This window comes from Temnothorax nylanderi, unplaced genomic scaffold (assembly GCF_030848795.1).
Source record: "Temnothorax nylanderi isolate EJ_2023f unplaced genomic scaffold, tnyl_v1.0 TNYL_tig0035_pilon, whole genome shotgun sequence".
NCBI classification, from domain to species: domain Eukaryota; kingdom Metazoa; phylum Arthropoda; class Insecta; order Hymenoptera; family Formicidae; genus Temnothorax; species Temnothorax nylanderi.
In genome coordinates, this window is record NW_027249097.1 from 1,102,711 (window position 1) to 1,124,063 (window position 21,353).

Sequence of the window (21,353 nt, forward strand, 5' to 3'; positions counted from 1 at the left end):
ATATTTAAGTTCTCTCATGCCAAATAAGCTAAGAATAATTTCAATTCCTGTTTTCGAAGAATTTATACCATATTGATAAAGTGATTTAATAATTTTATGCCGGAAAATCTTAATAGATTTAAGTCTAAAAGGATAGTCCTATGTGAAACAAATTGGTCATATTTTAACATAATATATCTCCACAATCGACAAAACATCCATGATATATCTATAATAAATATACATACATATACGTGTATACAAGCACAATGTTTCTTTCTCGTTGTAACAAATAAAGTAAATTAATGGTCTATTTTAAAAAACTTTCCTACATTTTAACATATTTACATGAATATGACTAACATTATTAAACATTATTGAATCTTTCAATTACATACAATTTATTTTCTCGAAAAATTAAATCATCTCAAAATCATTTACATATAAAACAAATAACATCTGCAACGATTCAATAAATATCAGAGATATCTTTAAGGTATAGTCCATCACAATTTTCTATAAACATCTAACAAGCGAACAATTAATCATCTCAAATATATCCCACAGCTATTCGCCGATTATATACGGATCACCCTGCGATCGTATTCCGCTATGCGAGGAAGATATTAGGATGAGTTTCATCCCATGGTGTAATCGGTCTACTAGGAACGTTCGGCGACGACGCTTCTTATTCGGTAAAAAACTACAAATCAACGTAAGATTAGACTATGAGATGCGACACGTCGGCAGTGTAGGCGGCGGGCGACAATCGGATGTCGTCGGAGCGTGAGATCGGCCGTTGTCTCAGATCGCTGTCACCGGGCCAGGCGCGACCCGGGCTGCGCGAGCCCACGTTCGACCTGGCGACCGTGTCGACCGCCAGGCTCACCGTCGCGGGATCGTTCAGGCCGTTGCTCTGGATCCTTCGCTGCGTGACTATCGACGCCCGCAAAGTTTTCCGCTTCTGTTCACGAAACAATATGAATATTTAAAAGTTTACGAAATACGTTGTGGTCTACAATTAATATCCATTTCTACTAATGTAGATTAATTTTAGTCTTGGTTTAACTTATTTCTTATCTTTTCCTAGTTCTAAAAATTAGAAAATGATTAAAGTTAATCTGTATTGGTAGAAATAGATATATATATATGAGTGCTAAGATCACGAAGATGGGATTAAGTATCTTAAAAGTAGATTTTGACAAGTTCTTGACGGATAACTTTAAGAAATTTCTTAATAAATAATTTCGAGAAGCTAGAACAATGCGTCCAATCGATCGGAATAACTTAATTACTTCGATTAATTTGACGTAATTTGATTAAGTCGACCCTGTCGACTTCTTTAAGTTGATTAAATTAAATTACCTCGATCATCCCTCGCCACTTGTCGGCCGCGTGTCTTGCCAGTTCCATCTTCCTCTGCTTACGTATTTGGTGCTTCTTGTATGCCATTTCGATTATAATTAGAGCGACTCCGCCGCCGATGCCGACGCCGACGACGATAAACACCCCTGCCATGTTCTCTAGACCGAGGGTGTTCGGCATTTTTTCAAACTGTTCGCATTGTTGCACGTTACCGTGCAAGATCCAAAGATTGTCGAGGCTTTCCATGAAACCACCTGTAAAAAGTGATTGCTAGCGATTAATATTTATTTTTATTATGCAAATTATATAATATTATTAAATTAAACTTAACATAAAATTAAATTTGATATATGTCTCCATATCATTCAATATTATTTAATATTTAACGTTTCAGATTACCACATCATGATTGCATAACAAGAATCATGATTAGCGGAAATAACAAATCTTGCTGTACAGAAAAATATGGCAACGCGCGAGCGTGAAGTGCTTTGCGTCGAAAATTGTTGCGCTCACTTTCGTGGAAGTCTAAGATCGCCAATGTCACAGCGTCCGCCCAAGGAGATCCTTTTTGCAAACCGATTCCGTAACCCGAGCGGCCGAACAATTCGCCAGCCGTCACCAATTCGCAATCTTGAGCCGCTTCGAATTCCAATCGCGAGCTATCCCAGATGAACGCCATTAATTTCCTGGAGAGAAAAAAATCACCATGATCATGTAATACGCATTGAAGGTTTTCAGCTTAAGCGGAGGATTAACGATCTGAAAAACCGAAGCGTCTACCGCTTACCCAATTTTAATGTCGCGAATCGCGTCTTCGGCAGTGTCATAGTTATTCGCCTCCATTGTACGGTACATATTGGACAATTCTACCTGGCGTCTGAAATACATGTCCACGGCGGATCCCTTCACCGTCGCGCACGTCAAATTCTCCATCGTGTTCCTGAGCTTTACATACATCGCAGGTATTCATATCAGAGAATGCACATCAGATACATTCATCTTATTCCCGGTATATTTTTCGACAAGTAAAAAAAACAGTTAATCTTGGTTCTTACTCGAGCATCGTTGATGCCGGTGAGCTTAGTTTTTGGTCGTTCCAAAACGAGGAACGCCGCCAAGTTGGCAGTGTACGATGCGACGATGATCATAGCGAATCCGGCCCAGACCATTCCCAGCACGCGCGCGGAGAAACTCCGTGGGGTACCTACAAAATTTAATTAAATGGTAATGTGAAAAATGATCTAGGTCTAATACAAGAGCCAGTTTAAAGATACTCTTCGGCACGGACTTTAAATTTTGAATTATCTTTTTCCTTTCTAGCGTTTCTCCCTCCAAGTGAGACGCCCGATTAAATGAACGAAAATGGGATGAAAGAAAGATACCTTACCCTCTCCTATACCGCTGTTTAATAATACACCCCAAGCGAACCAGATAGCACTGGATAGATTGAGGGCGTCTTCCTCGGTGCCGTCAGTGTTGGCCAGTTTGAATCTGCCGAAGGGTGAAAATCGATCGAGCAGGTACAAAACCAGCGCGACTACGTGCACCGATACCATCACGAGGATCCAAAGGGTGTTGCTGAACGGTTGTAAGAAGGAGACCAGAGTGGATGATCTCGAAGGCTGAACTCAGAAAAATATATTTCTTTATTTATTTTTGCATGAAATATACGCGACATTTTTATTTTGTACAAAATTAAGAGGAGACACTTACCTTCTTCTCAAGGATAGTGATGCCCTGATATTTGAACGGTTTGCTGAATTCGATGAACTCGGCACGCTCGGGATTGATCGTTAATGGCGCGACGATCATGTCAGCCCGTTCGTTGACTATCTCGCCAATAAGGCCCGTCCATTCTTTTTTTCCTCCGACTTTTGATACATATGTCGAAACGCGAGGAAGAAACAAGAAAAAACACAAGGTAGAGATTTAAATCATTAATTTTCCGTTGTCTAAGAATTAATTTGGAAACTAAATAGATAGATCTATATATATTCTATGTTTTCTTTAAAAATTTAATACATTTATATTTATATATAATTCTATAATTCAATCACTTACCCGAGGTGTTTTTGATCACGTAGCTGCCAAACTGACCGTCTGGCGACAGGGCTAAACTGTATGTGAAGTTAATCATTTTTGCCAGCTCTTTTAATAAATCCACGCAGTATCCTTTGCAACAAAACATTTGCTTATCTGTTGAAAAGAAAAAAGTGAATTACATTCTATTATATTTCCCAGGTAGTATAATTTTTCGAAAATTGTTGATCTGGTTAATTTTTTCTCAGCGGGAACATTGAAGACTAGTTTGAGCTGGTGCAATGTTTATTATCGCAACTAATTTTCGAGAAGACTTGGATTAAATTTTGATTAAGTTAACTGGTGATTAATTCGATCGGCTTGCAGCATAATTTTTAATTCGCTTTCCATATGTTTGGAAATTAATAGTTCTATCCAAGCTAATAAACTAGCACAGGTATTATTTAGTAAGTTAATCAAGAGTTTGATTAAAATCAAGTTCTTGCTGTCCTGTTGATTAGTAGAAGAGTAATAACGCACCGTCCGTCATGTTGAAGTGCGGACAAGCGATCTCCTCAGGTAGACACTTCTCATTGTCGGGCAATTCGCGAACGTAAACGAACGGCTTTTCCTCGATCGTCAGTACTTTCAGATGCGTGGGTATCATGAAACCCTCGGGTTTGATCTTCAAACGACCCGGCCATATGATGTTGGACTCGTTGACTCGCAGCTTCATCTTGGTGCCGTTCTACCCACCAACAAAGAAACATTACATTCGAAAAGGTTGTTCTGTAGTTCTTGACCCAAGACGTGATATTTTACGCAAGATGCAATCAGCTGCGATCATTACATAAATAAGTGTCTATCTAATTATAAATACTGCCTGTATTCACTGATCTTTTCGCTCACTCCGAATTGTCTACTTACAGTGGGATAAAAGTACTGCCCAACGGACACCTGCGTCTTGTTATTGTCTGGACCTGTGTACTGGATGTTGATTATGTCATACTCGGCGAATATGCGGTCCCCGTTATCGTCGAACGCCACTTGACCCGTCGAACCATGCGGTAATACTTGCTTGCGAATATACCTAAAGAGACAGTAATAGAGAATAAGGGGGACGCGATGGAATCTCAATTGTTACCAGAGATTTGTGGGAAGAAAAAGTTTCAAATTCCTCAGAGAATTAGGCGTGAGAAACAATAATGCGATCTTACTGGAAAAGAGTCTTGCCAGTTTCCCATATGGAGCCGGAATCGCTGCAGTCCTTCGGCGCCTCGGTGATCCTCTCTGTCTGATTCATCGTTCGCAACGCGGACACGAGGACGTATCTAAACAACACGTAGAGAAACAAATGCAGGACAAGTCTTTATGTCTTTAATGAGCCATTAGAAATTTCTTTGAGGTAAGAAATCCTTATCTTTAATTATACGAGAGAGAGATGTATGATATCTAAAATAAGCTTAGAACAAAAAAATCGATTCCAGGGAAACTGAAGGTAGATGTGCAACGCGATCCGAACCGAGTCGGACAGTAGATATACTAACAGGCTGTCGCTTATATGTGCTTTCTCCTGGGTAGCGTTGATCAGCTTCAACCCCAGCAAGCCGTCCGGCGCGTTCGGCGCGTCCAACGCCTGCTCGGTGACGATCCACACGTATCCGGCGCCGGTCATGTTCAGATTGGCGGCGTCGTTGAAGATCACTTCCGCGTCCTTCTTCCTGTTCAGAGAAGTTCATTTAAGTATCACCGCAACCGAGGTTCGCGTACAAGATCGATGTTAAATGATCAGAAATTTAACAGTTGTAAGACGATGTTACTGTTAACGTCGTGTGGTTACAGATCGTTTTGTTTCTCATATTTTAGAATTTTACTCTTCGACATTTCCCATTTTTACGAGATTTTGTAAATGTCAAGTTACGATACTTACGAGGCGTACATGAGGCAGACTCTCGCCTGTGCGCTTTTCATCTCCCTCAATTGCTCCTCGAAGTTGTGCAATCCCGGTTCGAACTCGATGACTGATTCGACCTGAAACAGTGATCTAGTAACAGGAAATTCGTCTCTCTATAACTATTGAGGAAATTACACAGCTACTGGTAAAATGTAAGTCTATAAATCTCTAATTAGGGTAGCTAATGGCTAAAGTATTTCGTAAAATTAACATGACGAATTAATAACACGTACAAACTAATATGCAACGTACGTGCACTTTGATCTCTACGTCATCCTCCAAATTCTGCGATGTCGTCTGGAAACGTCCGAGGAGCGCGCGGCCGTCCGTGTCGGAACTATGGATGAAGATAATCTTCATGTAGTTGAAGTGCTTCAGCAGTTCCACCCAGACATCCGCTTGATGAGAGTACGGCGGTACAGTGCGCAAAAATGAAACATGGATGTTCTGGAAAGACATTATCATTTAGTTACTGCGATTGAACACAGTGTGGAACCAATCGCTTTTCATTTGGATAATATAAAATATACGCAATACATTAATTTTCCAATTTTTTAAATTAATTTTTTCAAAAACATTGCAAGCTTGTATGAAACTTAAACGAAAAAAAAATCTTTGGTTTACTTTTGCGCAAAGAATGCTGTTCTTTTTCAGATTTTTTTTGCATCGATTCTATATTAATTTGCCTTAATTTCCATGTCGATTATTAAATTAAATTTTATTTGTTATCCTGCATACTTTGTCCGAGAAGGCGGAGTCCCTGGACGATATACCGATCACGGGTATGTGATAAAATCCGCTCGTGTAGGAAACCGCTGCCGGTGACAAGTCGCCTGTAAGCGGATGCGACACCACCACCGCGTACACCTGTTCGGCTATCAAAGATTTGCAGACGCTCAATGCGGTTCTTATAGGGTTGGAGTCCATCTCGATTACCGTATGCTTGTATGTTACCCCTTTATTGACGTATTGGTTATCGAAATTGAGATGCTGAAATCGAGGTATATATATGTATTTATATATATACGTGTAGAGAATATAGATATAATGTACAAGTATATTATAATGCACATAACTCTTTTTAGAGATAAATTTAACAATTATTATTGTAATACAAGAGAGAGAGTTTTATAAATATCCTAAGTTTTATATAATATTATAAAATTATTAATTTTATTAATCTCATTATTAATCTTACGTCAATCGTTTTCTCGAAGTGCTCTTTGCTGTCAACATTGGAGAGAACGCCGCCGATCTTGAAGTATCTTGGATTGTTATGGTTCATAGTCCTGGCGAGTACGAGTCCTAAACGCGGAGCATTGTGCAAGATAATGAAGATGAGTGACAGTATAGTCTTCACCCGTAATTTCTTCATTGTGTAGCCCTGTAAACAAATCCTCACGATAAGTCAACGAGTTACTAATTTTTTGACGATTGATATTGGAATTTCGTTTGAGGTGAGAATATACTTTCAACTTAATATCTAATGCACTTATAAATAATTTTAACAAAAGATTAATTCGTATTATTTAATTATTAATTATATTATTTGTATTATTACTTAATTTTCTTTGCTAGAATTAAGATTATAATATTATTAATAATTAAACAAAAAAACAATTGATTAGTAAACTATCAATGATTTTAGATTTTTTAAATATATTTTTTTAGTTTAATTTAAAGAAATTAATATTAGTAGTGTTTGATATTTTAATATAACTTGTCTAAATTATAAAATGTTTAAAAATTGGTTTTTATTCTTCAAATATAATAAATTAATATATTTTATTACAATTTATGATCTTAGATATTTTTCGATATTAGACGCCAGATTCCATTTTTTAAAATAAGCTTATGGAGAGACTATTATACCAACTATAAATTATATTTTTCTTGTCTCTTATATGAGATATATCTTGTCTCTTCTTGTTTATTATATCAAAAGAATAACTGGGTCATTAACGAGTTTGCATCCTTTCCTAGAATAAACAGCCTCCGCCCATTTTCGCGATGAAAGTTCCTCGTATTATTGTAACGTCAAACAAAATATTATTTCAACTCGTACTTTTCTACACGTTTTGCTCATCCTCGATACTTATTTATGTTCAAGGTTTATGTGTTTTAGTATAATTTAACTTATTTCCTTGCATTGTACAAACACACATATTTAGAAATAATAATCGCTGTTGTTATCGAAAATTGCACTGGGTTTTAGTCGTCGTTCGCGTATCTTAAAAGGAAACTTAAACAGCTTACTCACAGTATAATTTCTGACGCTTTAATATATGCACCCTATTTTAGATATCTCGTCCGATTGGATCTGGAGCGAGACGGATCTCCAAGGATCCACTCAGAATCTACTGCTATTTATTACATATCAAAACCGGTCCACGCCCGAGGGAAGCGCACTTTGGAACAGCCCAAGCGCTAATGCCGAGCCTCGAGATAGAGCGCGAGGGCGCGCAGGGGTATGTAGTCGGAGATTTGTCATTGATCCAGTCGGATGCTGCGCGTAGAAGTCACCCCCCGCCACGAGGTTCGATCGCGAAATCGCCAAATTCAAACGATGCCAATCGAAACAGTAGCTGCGACAATATTCCTCAACATTTAATATTATTATTTTATTATTATTGTTGTTGCTTTCATCGTTACTACTCCCGTGAAAGCTTCCTATGTATACTGTACAAAGTTTATCTTACAAGCCTTTTTTATATCGACGGAACCCTGGTAGGAGAATACGTCAAATGACGTCTTAATAACGTCTTAATGACGTCTATAGACGTCATTAAGACGTCTTTAGGCGTTATTCTCCTACCTAGGAAGATAATTTAATGAGATAAATTGATCCTTTTTCGGAAATTACCAAGCAATATTGAATAATACTAGATGAAATAATAGAAAACAATCGTTTTCTTTTAATTGTATTCACGTGCATAATTAAATTATATCTGGATGCAGCAATTTGCGAAAACGATTAAACCTGCGCAAACTTCTCCCACAATTACTGTTACCAGGTAATTACAGCAATTGAGGGTGAACAGTGCACGCTAGATGACGTAATGACAAGCGAAGGCCGACGTCTGGGAGACAATCAGCTTAAACCGCAATGCGATGCGCTTTCTAATGAGATTTTGGACAAACAACGTTTTGTGAGTGATTAGCAATTTACTTTAAGTCGAGGAAAGGCGATTGAAATAACAAATGATACGGCAGTATGTAAATTTTACGATTATTAATATAGTTGAATTGACAACTGCGATTTTCGATTCGACAAAGTACTCATTATATCTCTACGAATAACTCGATGAAATATACTTATTGTATCTCTGTGAAATATAGGTTTATTTATTCGACCACGTTACGGAACGTCATGCATTTAAAAATTCCAATTCCAAACAGTCCTACGCAAACAGATATCTCCTGATAATAGAACATTAAAATGAGAACGTTAAAGCGATACGAATTCTTAAAATTCTCAACAATTCTTTTTGCTCATTAGAATATTTTTTTTCTCAAAATAATTATGATTTATCCGGTTATTAACATTTCCTGTACAAGGTCTCAAGGATAGAAATTTTTTTCCTCTTTTATCATAAAGTTTAGAATTTTTGATGGAAATATAAATGTATATTTCTAGACGTAGAGATATAAATGTAGAATTAATTTTGAAAATCAAAGCAATTTCGATTTTCTCAATGCGATCAGATATTCGAAAAGTCAAAACTTTATACGCAAATTATTTCAAGCGTAGTGATTCGATTTTTCTTTCTCTCGTTAAAAAACTTCTCATTTATTTGCGTAGATTCAAACATATAGTGTAAATTTTATGTATTTAAATGGGTTTTATTTTTTCAGAATAATCAAGTCCCATCCAACATTTTGGCTGTTATAACGTTCTATACAAAAAGTGCTTCAAATGTAGCGACTCTTTTTTGCCAGAAGACTTCATGCAGTTCCATATTCATGTAACCCAGTTTCGTTCGTTCAAAAATGATGGCTCTTGTCTCGCGGCCGTCACACGCGGTGGTTTTTCCCCTGTCAGTCCATTCGCACGTGGGTCGCGGGTGATTTTCGCGAAGATGCCTTTGCGCGTCAGCGTCACCGACGTATCGATCCCACTGTAAATTTCCAGTTAGTAGCAACCCTCCACCAGTCTGCGTGCGCACCCCACTCGTGTTCCTCGAGAGGGTCTCAGTCTACATTAGAAAGTCGGGAGAAGTGCTTTGGCAGCCAGACAAAAGACGCTGACCGTCGACCATTGACAGTTTTATCTGCCGAGTTTCCAGTTCGGCGAGCTCGTCTTTGAAGATCAAATCAAGCTGCACCGAAGCCCTTCTGCCGAGGGGCTGAGGGGTACAAACAAAAGGAAAAAAGGATAACGAGGGTTGCGTGATAACAGCGCCCCTACGATAACAGATAGACATCCGCGTCCAGGTAGACAAATTCCGTTCTCCAACTAGTGGAGAAGCAGGCGAGGAGGGTGAGCGCGCCAGGCGGTGACGATCGAGAGCGAGGAAAGAGCTCGAGGAGCCGCCGGACGAGACCAGAGAGAGACCAGAGAGAGACCAGATCGAATAAACCACGCGCGACCAACCAAGCAACACAATCCAATGTATTACGGTCCCCCCGGTTCCGCCGAGGAAGCCGCCGAGGAAACATGTCGCTACCACGGGAATGGAGCTTTCAGGACGCGTGTAGGGCGTCGAGCCTGCTGGCGGACGTCGACGTCGGCGGCGTCGGCGTCGGCGGCGTCCCTACGGCGGCGTCCCAGGAGATGGCTGTCACCGGCAGCAATATCATCGACGAGAATATGAATGATCAGCCGGCGACGCAGCTGGGCTCGCTGTTCTCCATCCACTCGGCGCCGGTGTTCGACCTGAGCAGCATCGCCGGGGCGCCGTCGCCGAAGCGGCCGGCGTCCCTGGCGGTCCAGGGGACGGCGACCTCGACGCCGATCGTGCCGCCGCACCTGCAGAGCCCCGAGGGCACCGTTGCCGAGGACGAGGACAACGACAACCTGCTGACGATATCCAGCCTCACTGCCCGGCCGCTCATCGCCAAATCCAGGGAGCTCAGGTCGGTGGTCGGAGTGAATATTGTCGGGGTGGTATATATTGACCAGGTATCGGGAAGACCGATTCTGTGCGTGCTTGCTTGCATCCCGACAATCCGCACGTGTTTCATCCCCCTTTGTTCGTCGCGCTGCTTATCGCGGTATTGTCGCATGCGAAACGTGTCGTTCCCGTTTCTGAGGAAACGAATCAAACACGTGTAGTTGACAAAATGTAGTAATTTAAATTTAATAGATACATAAATGTTATATTCTTTAGGAAATATCAACATGTCAATAATCGCGAAAACGTACGTTTAACTTTAGTTCGCGCACGTTAAATTTTATGTGCTAATATCCCCATTTTTCTTATGTTTATATTTTTATATTTATTATATTTTATATTTTTTTCTTCCCCACGTGTGAAACTTGTACTACAGATTGTTCCTGTTTTGCAAACAAGAACGGTTATTATAATCTTTTTTTGAACATTCCCCAGTACCAATTTCCAAATGTCAAGATTAAAAAGAAATTGAAACCGTCGAATTTTGCTGAAATATTTATTACATAGAGTAGTCGTGGGTAGCATTTCCGCATTTTCGTAATTTGCGAGTGATTATTCGCTCGAATAACGGCTTCGGTCCTGATCCAGATCCGCTAGGTATACGGCCCCGAAGAGGAGAAAGTCCCGGCAGAGGAACGAGACCAGGAAACCCCGGAACACCACGTACGTCCCGCTGGACGGCGGGTACGGCTGGGTCGTGGTGTTCGGCGCCTTCTTCGTGCAGTTCTGGGTGGCCGGGCTGGTCAAGTCCTACGGCGTGCTCTACGTCGAGGTCATGGAGACCTTCAAGGACTCATCCGCCTCGGTCGCGTCCTGGATACCAGCGATTCTGACGTGCCTATGTCTAGCGCTTGGTGAGTCGTCGTCCTCGTCATTGTAGGTGCCTGCGCGTCTTCGCGATCTCCGTTTCTCGGAAAGAGCTCGGAACGAGCGAAAGTCATTGATGCCTTATAATCCGTAGTCAGCTGACCTTATTGTTTGTTCGCGTCAAATATAACATATAATCGAGGCGTGCTAAATCGATATTTCGTTTCGCAGCTCCGGTGACGAGTATGCTCTGCCAGAAGTACAGCTGTCGAGCGGTGGTTTTCGTGGGAGGACTTTTTTGCGCCCTAGGACTTACAACTAGTTACTTCGCCACGCGATTGTTACACCTCTTTTTTACATTTGGAGTGCTGACAGGTTTGCATTTTGAATTTCAATATCCTATTGCCACACTCCTCCCTCAGTCAATCCTTCATCTCACGTTACGTGTTTTACATCGTCGAGTAATTCAAATGTCGTATTTCGTTGAGAGACCAAAATGAAGGGCGCGTCCTTGCAGGTATCGGCGGTGGCTTGTCGACGACGCCGGGTATAATCCTGGTGTCGCAATACTTCGACAAGCATCGCGCCCTGGCGAACGGGATCTGCGTGTCCGGCACTGCCGCGGGTAGCTTCGTATTCCCGCTTCTGATCGAATTTCTGGTGAGGGACTTCGGCTTTCACGGCACGGTATTGCTATTAGGCGGTTGCATGCTGCACGTATGCGTCAGTGCGACACTGTACCGACCATTGGATGAAAATTATGCCCCTGAGGAAGACTCGGTCTCGGTGGAGAAGTTTGAAAAGGAACTGAAAGAGCAGGTACAATCGGGTTCTCGACTGATATATACTCGTATGTTATACATCTACTCCGCATTAATATTTATTATTATGTATATGTAGATTGTTTATAACGTATATAATGATATATTTTCTTTATAAAAGATTGCAAACATCCTAGTTTTCTCATTCGGTTCACGTAGATTTACTCATGGTAATGAGTAGGTAATCAGAGGGATACCGATTGTAACAAATTAATGGCAATTTATAACTCATCGGCTCACAGGATCAGGAGAAGTCGAAGCAACAAAAATTGGAATTACTGTTCGCCAACGATCCGACTGCCCGGCACAACATGCTGAACGAGCTGTTCCACCAGAACAGCGGCGTGGTAGCGGTCGAGCTGACCGACAGCGACGAGGAGAAGGATGTGATGGGGGAAGGTCTCCGTATGAAGCCCATTTCCAAGATCCGCAGCTCCAGTATCCTGCACAGCGTGGAGGACCTGTCGACGGACTCGACATGCGTGTACAAGGCCGCCAGATCGTCGCTCAGGTCACTAAAGTCGTCCGCGACGGCGATGGGCCCGCCGGAACAGCAGCAGCAACAGCCGCCGCCATCGCCGCCGAACAGGATGTCGTCCTTGGCATCTCGCAGCATCACAGGATCGACGGACTCTAAGATTACGTTCATGCAAAGACTGACGCGCTATATCGACCTGTCGCTGCTGAAGAATCCGCAGTTCATCATGATGTGCTTCTCCGTCAGTCTGATGTCCACCGGCAGCCCGTACATGTTGTACTACCTGCCGGCATACGTCCACGCCGCCGGCTACAGCAAATCGGAGGCCGGCTACCTGGTGGCCATCTCCGCCGTTCTCGATTTGTGCGGCCGGCTCGGCCTCGGTTGGCTCTCGGATCTCAAGCTGTTCGATCGGCGAAAAGGGTATATCGGCAGGTGAGCGTCGTAAGATATCACGCTAATTGGAGATAAACACAATTAATTATGCTTTAAATAAAACTCGTTATATCTCATCCTGATAAATTATGAATATCGACTCCGGAAGAAATATTTATGGATCGTTTCTATTTGCTTCACTCGTTCCGAGATTAAAAACCGCGTTTAGGAGAATATTTTGGGATCCTGAGAAATATATTCTGGGATATACCATCATAGTCACTTTTCCGTCTGAATATTTAATGAACGAAAAATTAATTATTCCGATCCGTTTTAAATATCTTCAGATGGATTCTTTTACGTTAGAGGCGACGAAACGAGAGCATGGTCATTGAATTACTTAACTGAGTGGTCTCTCTTTTTTTTTGTCATCGAGCAGCGTGGTAGGTGCTGGTGTGGCAGTCTTGGCGATCCCGATGGCTCACTCCTTTTACGTGCTGGCGTGTTCCGTCGGCATGTACGGGTTGTGCCTAGGCTGTTGGTTTCTCCTAGTTCCCGTCCTGCTCGCCGATCAATACGGCACCGACAAAATATCGTCCAGCTACGGTCTCGTGAGGATGTTCCAGAGCTTCGGGGCGATCTCGATTCCGCCCCTCGCAGGTACGTCGCTCTTCCGCCCCGGAAACTGTACGTCGCTGCACAGGCTGCACTGCAATCATTTTTCAAAGGCAGCAGTATGCTCTTTAATTTCGTCGAGCGAATTCTCTCTTCTCTTCCATTTAATTTGAATTCATCGACTGTCCTGTGTACGCAACCGTGGAAAAGTACACGTGCAACTCTCTCGCGTTACTTCGGAGACTGCAGAGAAAATATTGAGTCACGTATTGCGTTAATTATTCGCGTTAATAATTACGTCCAAGAGTGCGGAGATAAAAATATAAAGGCTGCACGCGCACACATATATACATGTGTTTCACAACCACTACTATAGGGTGGCTTTTTTGCAATAAATAAGTAGCGATCGACGTGTGTGTATAACATAGGGTAAATAAATGTTGACATTCTTGGTCATCGAACGGGATTTTGTGTCTAATTATAATTTTTTGTGAATTTTATACATTTTGTCTTTATGCTCTTGTGAATCAACATGTATGTGTAAATACTGTAAATGACTGTTTTTTCTTTTTAAATTATTTCGAGAGTATTGTCTTTGAGGATTATCGCTTGCACTTTCTCGAATTATGTCTTTAGATTTTTATTTAAACTACGTTATATGTAATTCTATCTTAATGTATTTTTTTTATCTTAATAAACTTGTGCGATGTAGTTATATTGATTGCTCGGATAATTTTAAAATAGATAAAACACTGCAGCCATTACTAATTTGGAATCGATTTTTCTTTGAAGAAAATGTCAGGTCACCGATAGCATTCGAGTTATAACGAATCATTTATCGTGTATAATATGTTAAGAATAACATTTAAATATGTTAAAGATAACATTTTCGCGCAAGCTGAACTACATGGGTAGATAAATAGCGAAATATTCCTTGTTTAATTTGAAACGTACTTTAAATTAAGTTTTGCGAAGTAAAGACGAAGATAAATTACAATTTCACATTTTGCTACGAAAAACGGATTGCACAAATTAATTAAAATGTTTATATCCCGTCACTTGAAATGTGTAATTGAATTCTATACACATTGACATATATTTATTTAAATTGACGTATTTGTTTATCTTCATGCGATTTTCTCTAATACATATAATTAATTCTATATCTGATTAATGCTTGTGATTTTAATTACCACTTATATTATGCTGACTGTATAATAATATATCGATAATAAATTGTTCCAGGCTATCTCCGCGATGTAACCGGAAGCTACACCGTGTGTTTTTTGTGTATGGGTACATGTATGGTCATAGGGGGTTTACCTCTGCTTTTGGTTTTCAACGAGAACCAAACAAAACCAACAAAGCTGCCCGTGAACGCCGAGAATAACAATCGTCAGGATGACACTACCGTGAAAGGGTAAATTATTTTGAAAATGTGATCGTTGACTATAAAGTGATTTAATGTGTAATAGGAAAATAAATAAATCGTAACAGTTGTCACTAAAAAAAAAAAAAAAAAATGATAACATCATGATGCTTATTGAACATCTCCAAAATTGACTCCCTGCCACTTTTTATATCACGTTATCAGGTAAATTTAATTAAATAAATACAGATTAGAAATTGACATATTCACGCTCTATTTATCCCACCTTATCATTCTCAAATTATTCTTCAAGTTCTCATTGCACTTCAATGTCTTAAACGTGTTCTGTTAAGTATTCTTTCAAATAAATTTAAATATTATTCAGCGAGAGATTTAAAGTACATATGCCTCATGAGTGTGTAAACAAAAATGTTCATGAGTCATAAATATCTCACGAATAGTAAATGTATTAAATAAGCGATCTTCAAGAAGGTTCCTATATTTATTATTTACATTTTACATATTATTATTACAGTTATATACAAAATCACTTTTTATTAATTCAATGTTCTTAATATGAACATCGTATACGTATATATAACTAAAAGGATGATGACTACTACATAGAAAAGTATAATAAATTGATGTTTTGAATAGGTATGCACGACATTTAAAAAACGATGATAAATAATCTATAATATAAATTTTTTACAATGTATATATATATATATAAATCTTTTCACACTAAACCTAAATATTTACACGTTGAGTTATAACTTTTACGTATTTCTGTTTCTTAATCTTTAAATAGGTATGTGTAGATATGTATAAATATAATGATTGCTACGAGTAATCTCGGAAGATTTTATTTGTTAAAGCGCTATATATATGGCAGTCCGATCGCAAAAGTCTCATACAATGATTATCCGGCGTTATCCGCGACCACTCTGTCAGAATTCTAAGAACAATCCTGAGAATCTGACGATTATATTCAGCGCTAAATGTGTGGAGTACAAATGGTACAAGTAGGACACACAATTCAATTGCAAGTTTACATATTCCGTATGCAGAAGCTTCGAAATGACATCACAAGTCTTAATCACAATGAAAAGGAAAAAAAATAACACATAAGAGTGCTATGAAAAATTACATCGATCGGAGATTTTCATGGCAGTTGTCTCTGTACGGAGACTGAAACTCGATGTAAACTCGGTAACTTCAATTTTCAATATCATGTATAGGATCAATGTATGCGGTGCACCGTAATGCGTAAGTTCATTTCATTTTCATCTCACCAACGTGCGTAATAAAGCAATCACGTCGGACTAATGGTCATTGAGATCGTCAAAGGGATACATGCATCTATATTTATCGCAGATTTCACGTAGGTTTCCAAGCCACCACTCTCATCTTGTTGTTCAGTTCCTGTAATATGAGGGAACAAGTGAGCTGCTTCTCGGGAGATAATCCATTGATCCCGTCCATTTCGTCATCGTCGTCGCCCATGCCACTGCTGCTGCCACTCTTGCCCTTTCCCTTTCCTTTCCGTTTCTTCTTTTTGTTCAACTGCCGACAATCGATATCATTCGCATTGTCTGTGGTCCGTCTGATCTAAAAGAACAGAATAGCTTTTATAGTTAGCTCTATGTACGCATTAGGAATATCAAATATTCTTTCAAAAAATATAATATATTGGTATACATATTAAGAAAATTATGCAAATATTAATATTTTGCGTGTAGCAATAATAAAATTGAAACAAGATTGGGATCTAATAAATCTGTATGTTTATAAAAAGGTTGGAAGGTAATGGTTCTATTCTCTACCTTGGCACTTTTCTTCATCTGCTTGTCATATTCCAAGGCGTCGTAATAATTTGGCTTCTCGCGTTTAACGCGATTTGTTCTTCTAGTCTTCATCACCCCGCTGTCAGGGCTGGGTGGACTTTTGATAGAGTTGCGCCGTGCGTTGAAAAAAGAATGTCCACAGGGACATGCTTTGCAGGCAACGGGTACCTTATCGCAAAAGAGAAACATACCAAATTTGTTAATCGCCATATTTTCAACTTGGTACACAATTTATATATAATTAATTTGATGTCAAGTATAAATATAAAATAATATAAAATTTACAAGATTCTCATATAATAATGTATTATTAAAATAATGTATTATTAAAATAATGTATTATTAATAAAATTGTTAAAAAAAATAGTAAATCATAAACATGAATATATATAATAATAATTCGATAACTGCCATTTTTCTTATTCAATTATAATAAATCAAAATGCAGAGAATGCGTACGTGCAACATATTTGTCTGCAAAAAAAAAATTATTTCTCATCTCATTTCGATACTTTGCACATTGCAATAAATTTTATTTTACGAGAAAATTGAATAAAATATAAAGATTATAAAGATACATAGTATTTATGAATAGTAATAAAAATAGAAACTAGTGCCTCGTGGCAGGTGTGGAACGTTACATTACAAAATGAGACACATTATAATTATACGAGAGACATATTGTAAATATATGTTTGTGTGTGTGAAATATTAAAAAAGTACATATACAATTTACAACACGCGATGGGAACTGAATACCTGCTGCTCGCATTTCGGGCATCCTTTGCTAATCGTTTTAGTCTTGGCCATATTTCGAGCCGAGCCGTTCGCGAACGATATTACTTCCGATTAGGAAATGTAAACATGACAATCGTAACAAAGAAACAAGCAATTATGGCTTTTTGATGCGCGCACTCAGCGCCGCTTCAGCGATGTCAAAACTCCCGTAGATAAACTCGAAGCTGTTGCAAAGCCTTCCACGTCGATAATTGCGGCGCGCCGTCGGTAATCATTGACGGTCGGTAAAGCAGCGATCGCTTTTATCAACCTTCCTTTCTTTTATATATAAAATGTCAAAATATAAATTTAAATTAGCGGCGAAATGTCAGAGAACGACAAAAATATTAATTTTAACTTTAATTGTTCAATTCTCATCAAGTGTAATTATCATTTAGTTCCGTTTTAGCGAGGAGAGACGGGGGGTGGAGGAAGGGGGACTGGGACCACTCCGCCAGAGAGGCTTCACTATTAATCTGTGACTCCGCTCGGCCTTCGGCCCGGATCGCGGGCAGGGAACGGGCAGTTCGGGGTTCGGGGCCTAGTGGGGGGGCACACTAGCGGGCGTCCGGGTCCGGGCGATCTCGTAACTCGTAATAAAACCGGTGAACGTTCGCCCTGGACGTTCGCGCGTAGCGTAGACACAACAGAAGCGGGAAAGGAAACCCCGCGTGTTCTCGTTCTCTGCGCATGTGCCGTTGGACCGGCGGAGGAGTGGGAGGATCTCGGGGGGGAAATGATATATCTCGGAATAGAGGAAGTGCTCTCTCGCGCGCGGTGCGCCGCGGTGGACCGGATTGGTGACTGGTGACCCCCCGAAGAAAACGGAGGACGCGTCGCACTGTGCTCCGTGAGTCACGTTAGATCTCTCGTTCTTCGTGGGACGTGCCCCCCGGATCCCGGGACGCTCGTCGGTCGCGGCGGTCGAGTTGCGGAGGATGCGCGGTGCGCGGTGAGAATCCGAGAGGGAATATCGCCGGACGGGGATCTCCGAGATTGTTTACATTCTTCCGCAAGCGTTTACCCCTACGGCGGGATTGACCGCCATATAGGGAACCACCTTGCCCTCCTTCCGCGTGCCTTTTTTCCCCCTCGAGCAACAGGTTCGAGGGATTCGAGTGGCTTAACGTTGCGCTGTACGACGAGGGAGGTGCTCTGGACCATCTGGAAAGGTACCGAAGGAAAGAAAGTTTGCTGCTGCTGCTGCTGCTGCTACTGCTGGCACCGTTGGTGTCGAGACATCGCGCGAGCGTGCCCTCCGGAAGAATCTCGGGGTTCCCCCGGGAGCTCTTCGAGCGACTGAAAATCCTGAGATGCCTCGCGAACGCCCACGGGAATATCCTGCGAGTACTTAATTTGAATGCGGGCTCGAAATCGCGACTTTATTTCCACGGAGGAAAGCGCCCGAGGCGTCGAAGATGTGACGCGCGTCGCGTACCGGCCGACGAACGTGTAAAGAGAACGTCGACAAGAGAGAAAAGAAGAAAAAATGGTACGCGCGGCGATCGCGGTTCTCGTTTTCATCTCCAGCGTGTCCGCCTACGAGCATACCGCCGCGGATCAGTGCGACTGGTCCGGAAGGTTTGTATTTTTCATTGTGAGACAGTCTCTCTCTCTCTCTCTCTCTCTCTCTTTCTCTCTCTCTCTCTCTCTGCGTTTCATGAACTTTCACAAGTCAGTACCGTAACAAGTGGCCACTATGATACTCCAGTCTTCGGCCGCAGCTGGAGATAAATCGTTCTAAAAGTACAATATCAGCTGTAATCCTTACTTTTTTTGTATATCTTGTAAAATAGACTAGCTTTTAATATTTTGTGTCTTTAATAACGGTATAAAATAATATTTAATGTTTGATATAATTTCAACCTTCTTCAACTAAACATGGCACTGCATTAATATAAGTTATTCTTTCCTTTTTTTATAATTTTTAAACAGTATGCTCTCTTTTTCTCTCTCTTTCTCATTATAATATTATACAGAATGCTTGAAAAAAAAATTGTTAATGACTTTTTTAGGGAAACAGAACTGATAACACGAGATATCATGGTAAAAAATGTATTTTGTCGTCAAACAGTCTCTACTTGTTCTCCGTCAATGTGTAAAATGTCTGACAGAATATGTGTTTGCGCCAATACCTAAAGAAATATGCCTCAGGGCTCTGGAGACCACCTGGAATAGATTTCAAGATAAATGTGTTGAGACAATGATGGTGAAAACTTTGAAGACAAAATATTTGTTACCATGATATCTTGTGTCATCAGTTCTGTTTCTCTAAAAAAAAAAAAATCACTTCCATATAAGTGTTAACATTTTTTTCAAGCACTCTGTATTTATAAAAACAGATACGATTAATTAAAGTTAAATATTTCGCACAGCGGAGGAGGAGAAGGCGGCGGTGTCCGACCGGTGTATCTGCGCTGTGCCCGGGGAACGGTGCTATGGAGTTATCCGCGTGATGCTTTGAGGGTGGTCCTCTCCTTCCCGGTCTCGTTCTCGGGGACCAATTCTTCCGGCTACCTCGGTTTCCGTGCCTGCGTCAAGATTTCCGGGCCTGTGCGGGTCTTCCTGGAAGCTAGCGGCAAGCTGAGGCAGATCTACTCCCCGTCCGACGGCAAGCACGTGCTCTCGCACCGGTGCTTCCGCTCGCGGAAGCATACGGCCGCGCTTTACATGGAAGCGGAGGACGATTATTCCTTCAAAAGCGCCAAGGTCAAACTGCAGTACGACTTGGAGCCAAATTCCGTGAAGGGTGGTACGCTGCGCGTGCCGGACGAGGAGGAGGAGTGCAGACCTTGCTCCATGGAGGAGCTAGCCAAGGCTTACTGTCAGAGCGACCTGGTCGCCGAAGGCACCGTCACCGCCGTCGAGCAGAACTTCGAGATGGACACTGCCGAGCTGATACTCAGGGCCACCAAGATTCTGCGCTACGTACCTCAGGAAGCCGAGGTAAAACTTTTATATAAGACGAAAGGCACGCTTCGCCTTTGGTTTTTTTTTTATATATATATATTCTGCTTAACGTTCGTGTAAGTCCAATTACAAATTATAACGCTTATTTACAGGGTAACGAAATCGACGTAACGGCGTCTCTGAAGAAGAGCATACGCGTGAGAGTACCGATGGCATGCGACGCACGACACGGCCTCGGCGAATTTGTGATAATGGCCAAACGACGTCTCGGAGACCTCACCCTGGTGTGCGCGCCCAGATTGGAGGCGTGGGAGGAGATTGTACGTGATATGGACAACGCGCCCTGCGTCCTCCACAGTTAGCGAATGCGATTTTAAGGTGATTTTCTGCGGAAAGCCATATAAAGGAACGTACACGATGCACAATAGATATGAGTACAGTATCGCCTTTACGAAATTGGAAATCACTGTTAGAGCAATACCGAATAGAAAACTGCCGGTCTAGCCGTTTGTACGAGGATACCTTTGTATATAGGGAACATCATTCTTTGTGTACATACCGCATACTGTCAGATTGTCGATCTCCAAACTGTGATATTATTTGTTGTATTAAGAGGAACGTGGAGGAACGTGCACGAAGAAACAGAAAGCACACTTTGCCTTAATACTTGTTCTAGAGAGTAGAGAAACCGTTACATATAGAATATCCCATGCATCGCTCACTTTCCCTTAAAAATTTCCTTTTCGTAAGTCTCATTTCTTCTTTTTCTTATTTCCTATTTCGTAACCATCATTTTCTCGTTTTATTACGTACGTTTTATAACGTATTAGAATTTTATTGAAATAAAATATATTTGAGATTATGATTCTATTACGTATTTGTATTTTCCTTGAAGCTTGAATCCCTTCAATTCGTCTGTA

The 21,353-nt window shown here is 40.8% G+C and overlaps 4 protein-coding genes across 4 annotated transcripts; 2 read left to right on the forward strand and 2 right to left on the reverse strand.

Moving 5' to 3' along the window:
* Positions 1-143: 143 nt before the first annotated feature.
* On the reverse strand, positions 144-6,695 carry Nmdar1 (NMDA receptor 1). The gene is made up of 16 exons (XM_071703515.1): positions 6,519-6,695; positions 6,059-6,310; positions 5,573-5,767; positions 5,297-5,397; positions 4,914-5,087; positions 4,584-4,697; positions 4,294-4,456; positions 3,907-4,114; positions 3,409-3,543; positions 3,061-3,218; positions 2,735-2,969; positions 2,403-2,551; positions 2,135-2,292; positions 1,861-2,033; positions 1,345-1,598; positions 144-943 (listed from the first exon to the last, which is right to left on the reverse strand). The coding sequence occupies exons 1-16, from the start codon at positions 6,693-6,695 to the stop codon at positions 701-703; spliced, it is 2,889 nt and encodes a 962-aa protein (XP_071559616.1). The 3' UTR covers positions 144-700.
* Positions 6,696-7,651: 956 nt separating this feature from the next.
* Sln (monocarboxylic acid transporter silnoon) lies at positions 7,652-15,160 on the forward strand. The gene is made up of 9 exons (XM_071703517.1): positions 7,652-7,788; positions 8,335-8,469; positions 9,176-10,396; positions 11,023-11,288; positions 11,473-11,616; positions 11,759-12,060; positions 12,305-12,975; positions 13,355-13,575; positions 14,776-15,160. Exons 3-9 carry the CDS (start codon positions 9,978-9,980, stop codon positions 14,952-14,954), a joined length of 2,202 nt encoding a protein of 733 aa, XP_071559618.1. The 5' UTR covers positions 7,652-7,788; positions 8,335-8,469; positions 9,176-9,977; the 3' UTR covers positions 14,955-15,160.
* A 222-nt stretch (positions 15,161-15,382) lies between these two features.
* LOC139771062 (uncharacterized) lies at positions 15,383-17,702 on the reverse strand. Its single transcript, XM_071703533.1, has 3 exons — positions 17,506-17,702; positions 16,726-16,914; positions 15,383-16,510 (listed from the first exon to the last, which is right to left on the reverse strand). Exons 1-3 carry the CDS (start codon positions 17,554-17,556, stop codon positions 16,280-16,282), a joined length of 471 nt encoding a protein of 156 aa, XP_071559634.1. The 5' UTR covers positions 17,557-17,702; the 3' UTR covers positions 15,383-16,279.
* A 420-nt stretch (positions 17,703-18,122) lies between these two features.
* On the forward strand, positions 18,123-21,298 carry Metrn (meteorin). Its single transcript, XM_071703532.1, has 3 exons — positions 18,123-19,104; positions 19,899-20,469; positions 20,586-21,298. The coding sequence occupies exons 1-3, from the start codon at positions 19,013-19,015 to the stop codon at positions 20,793-20,795; spliced, it is 873 nt and encodes a 290-aa protein (XP_071559633.1). The 5' UTR covers positions 18,123-19,012; the 3' UTR covers positions 20,796-21,298.
* The last annotated feature ends 55 nt before the right edge of the window (positions 21,299-21,353 follow it).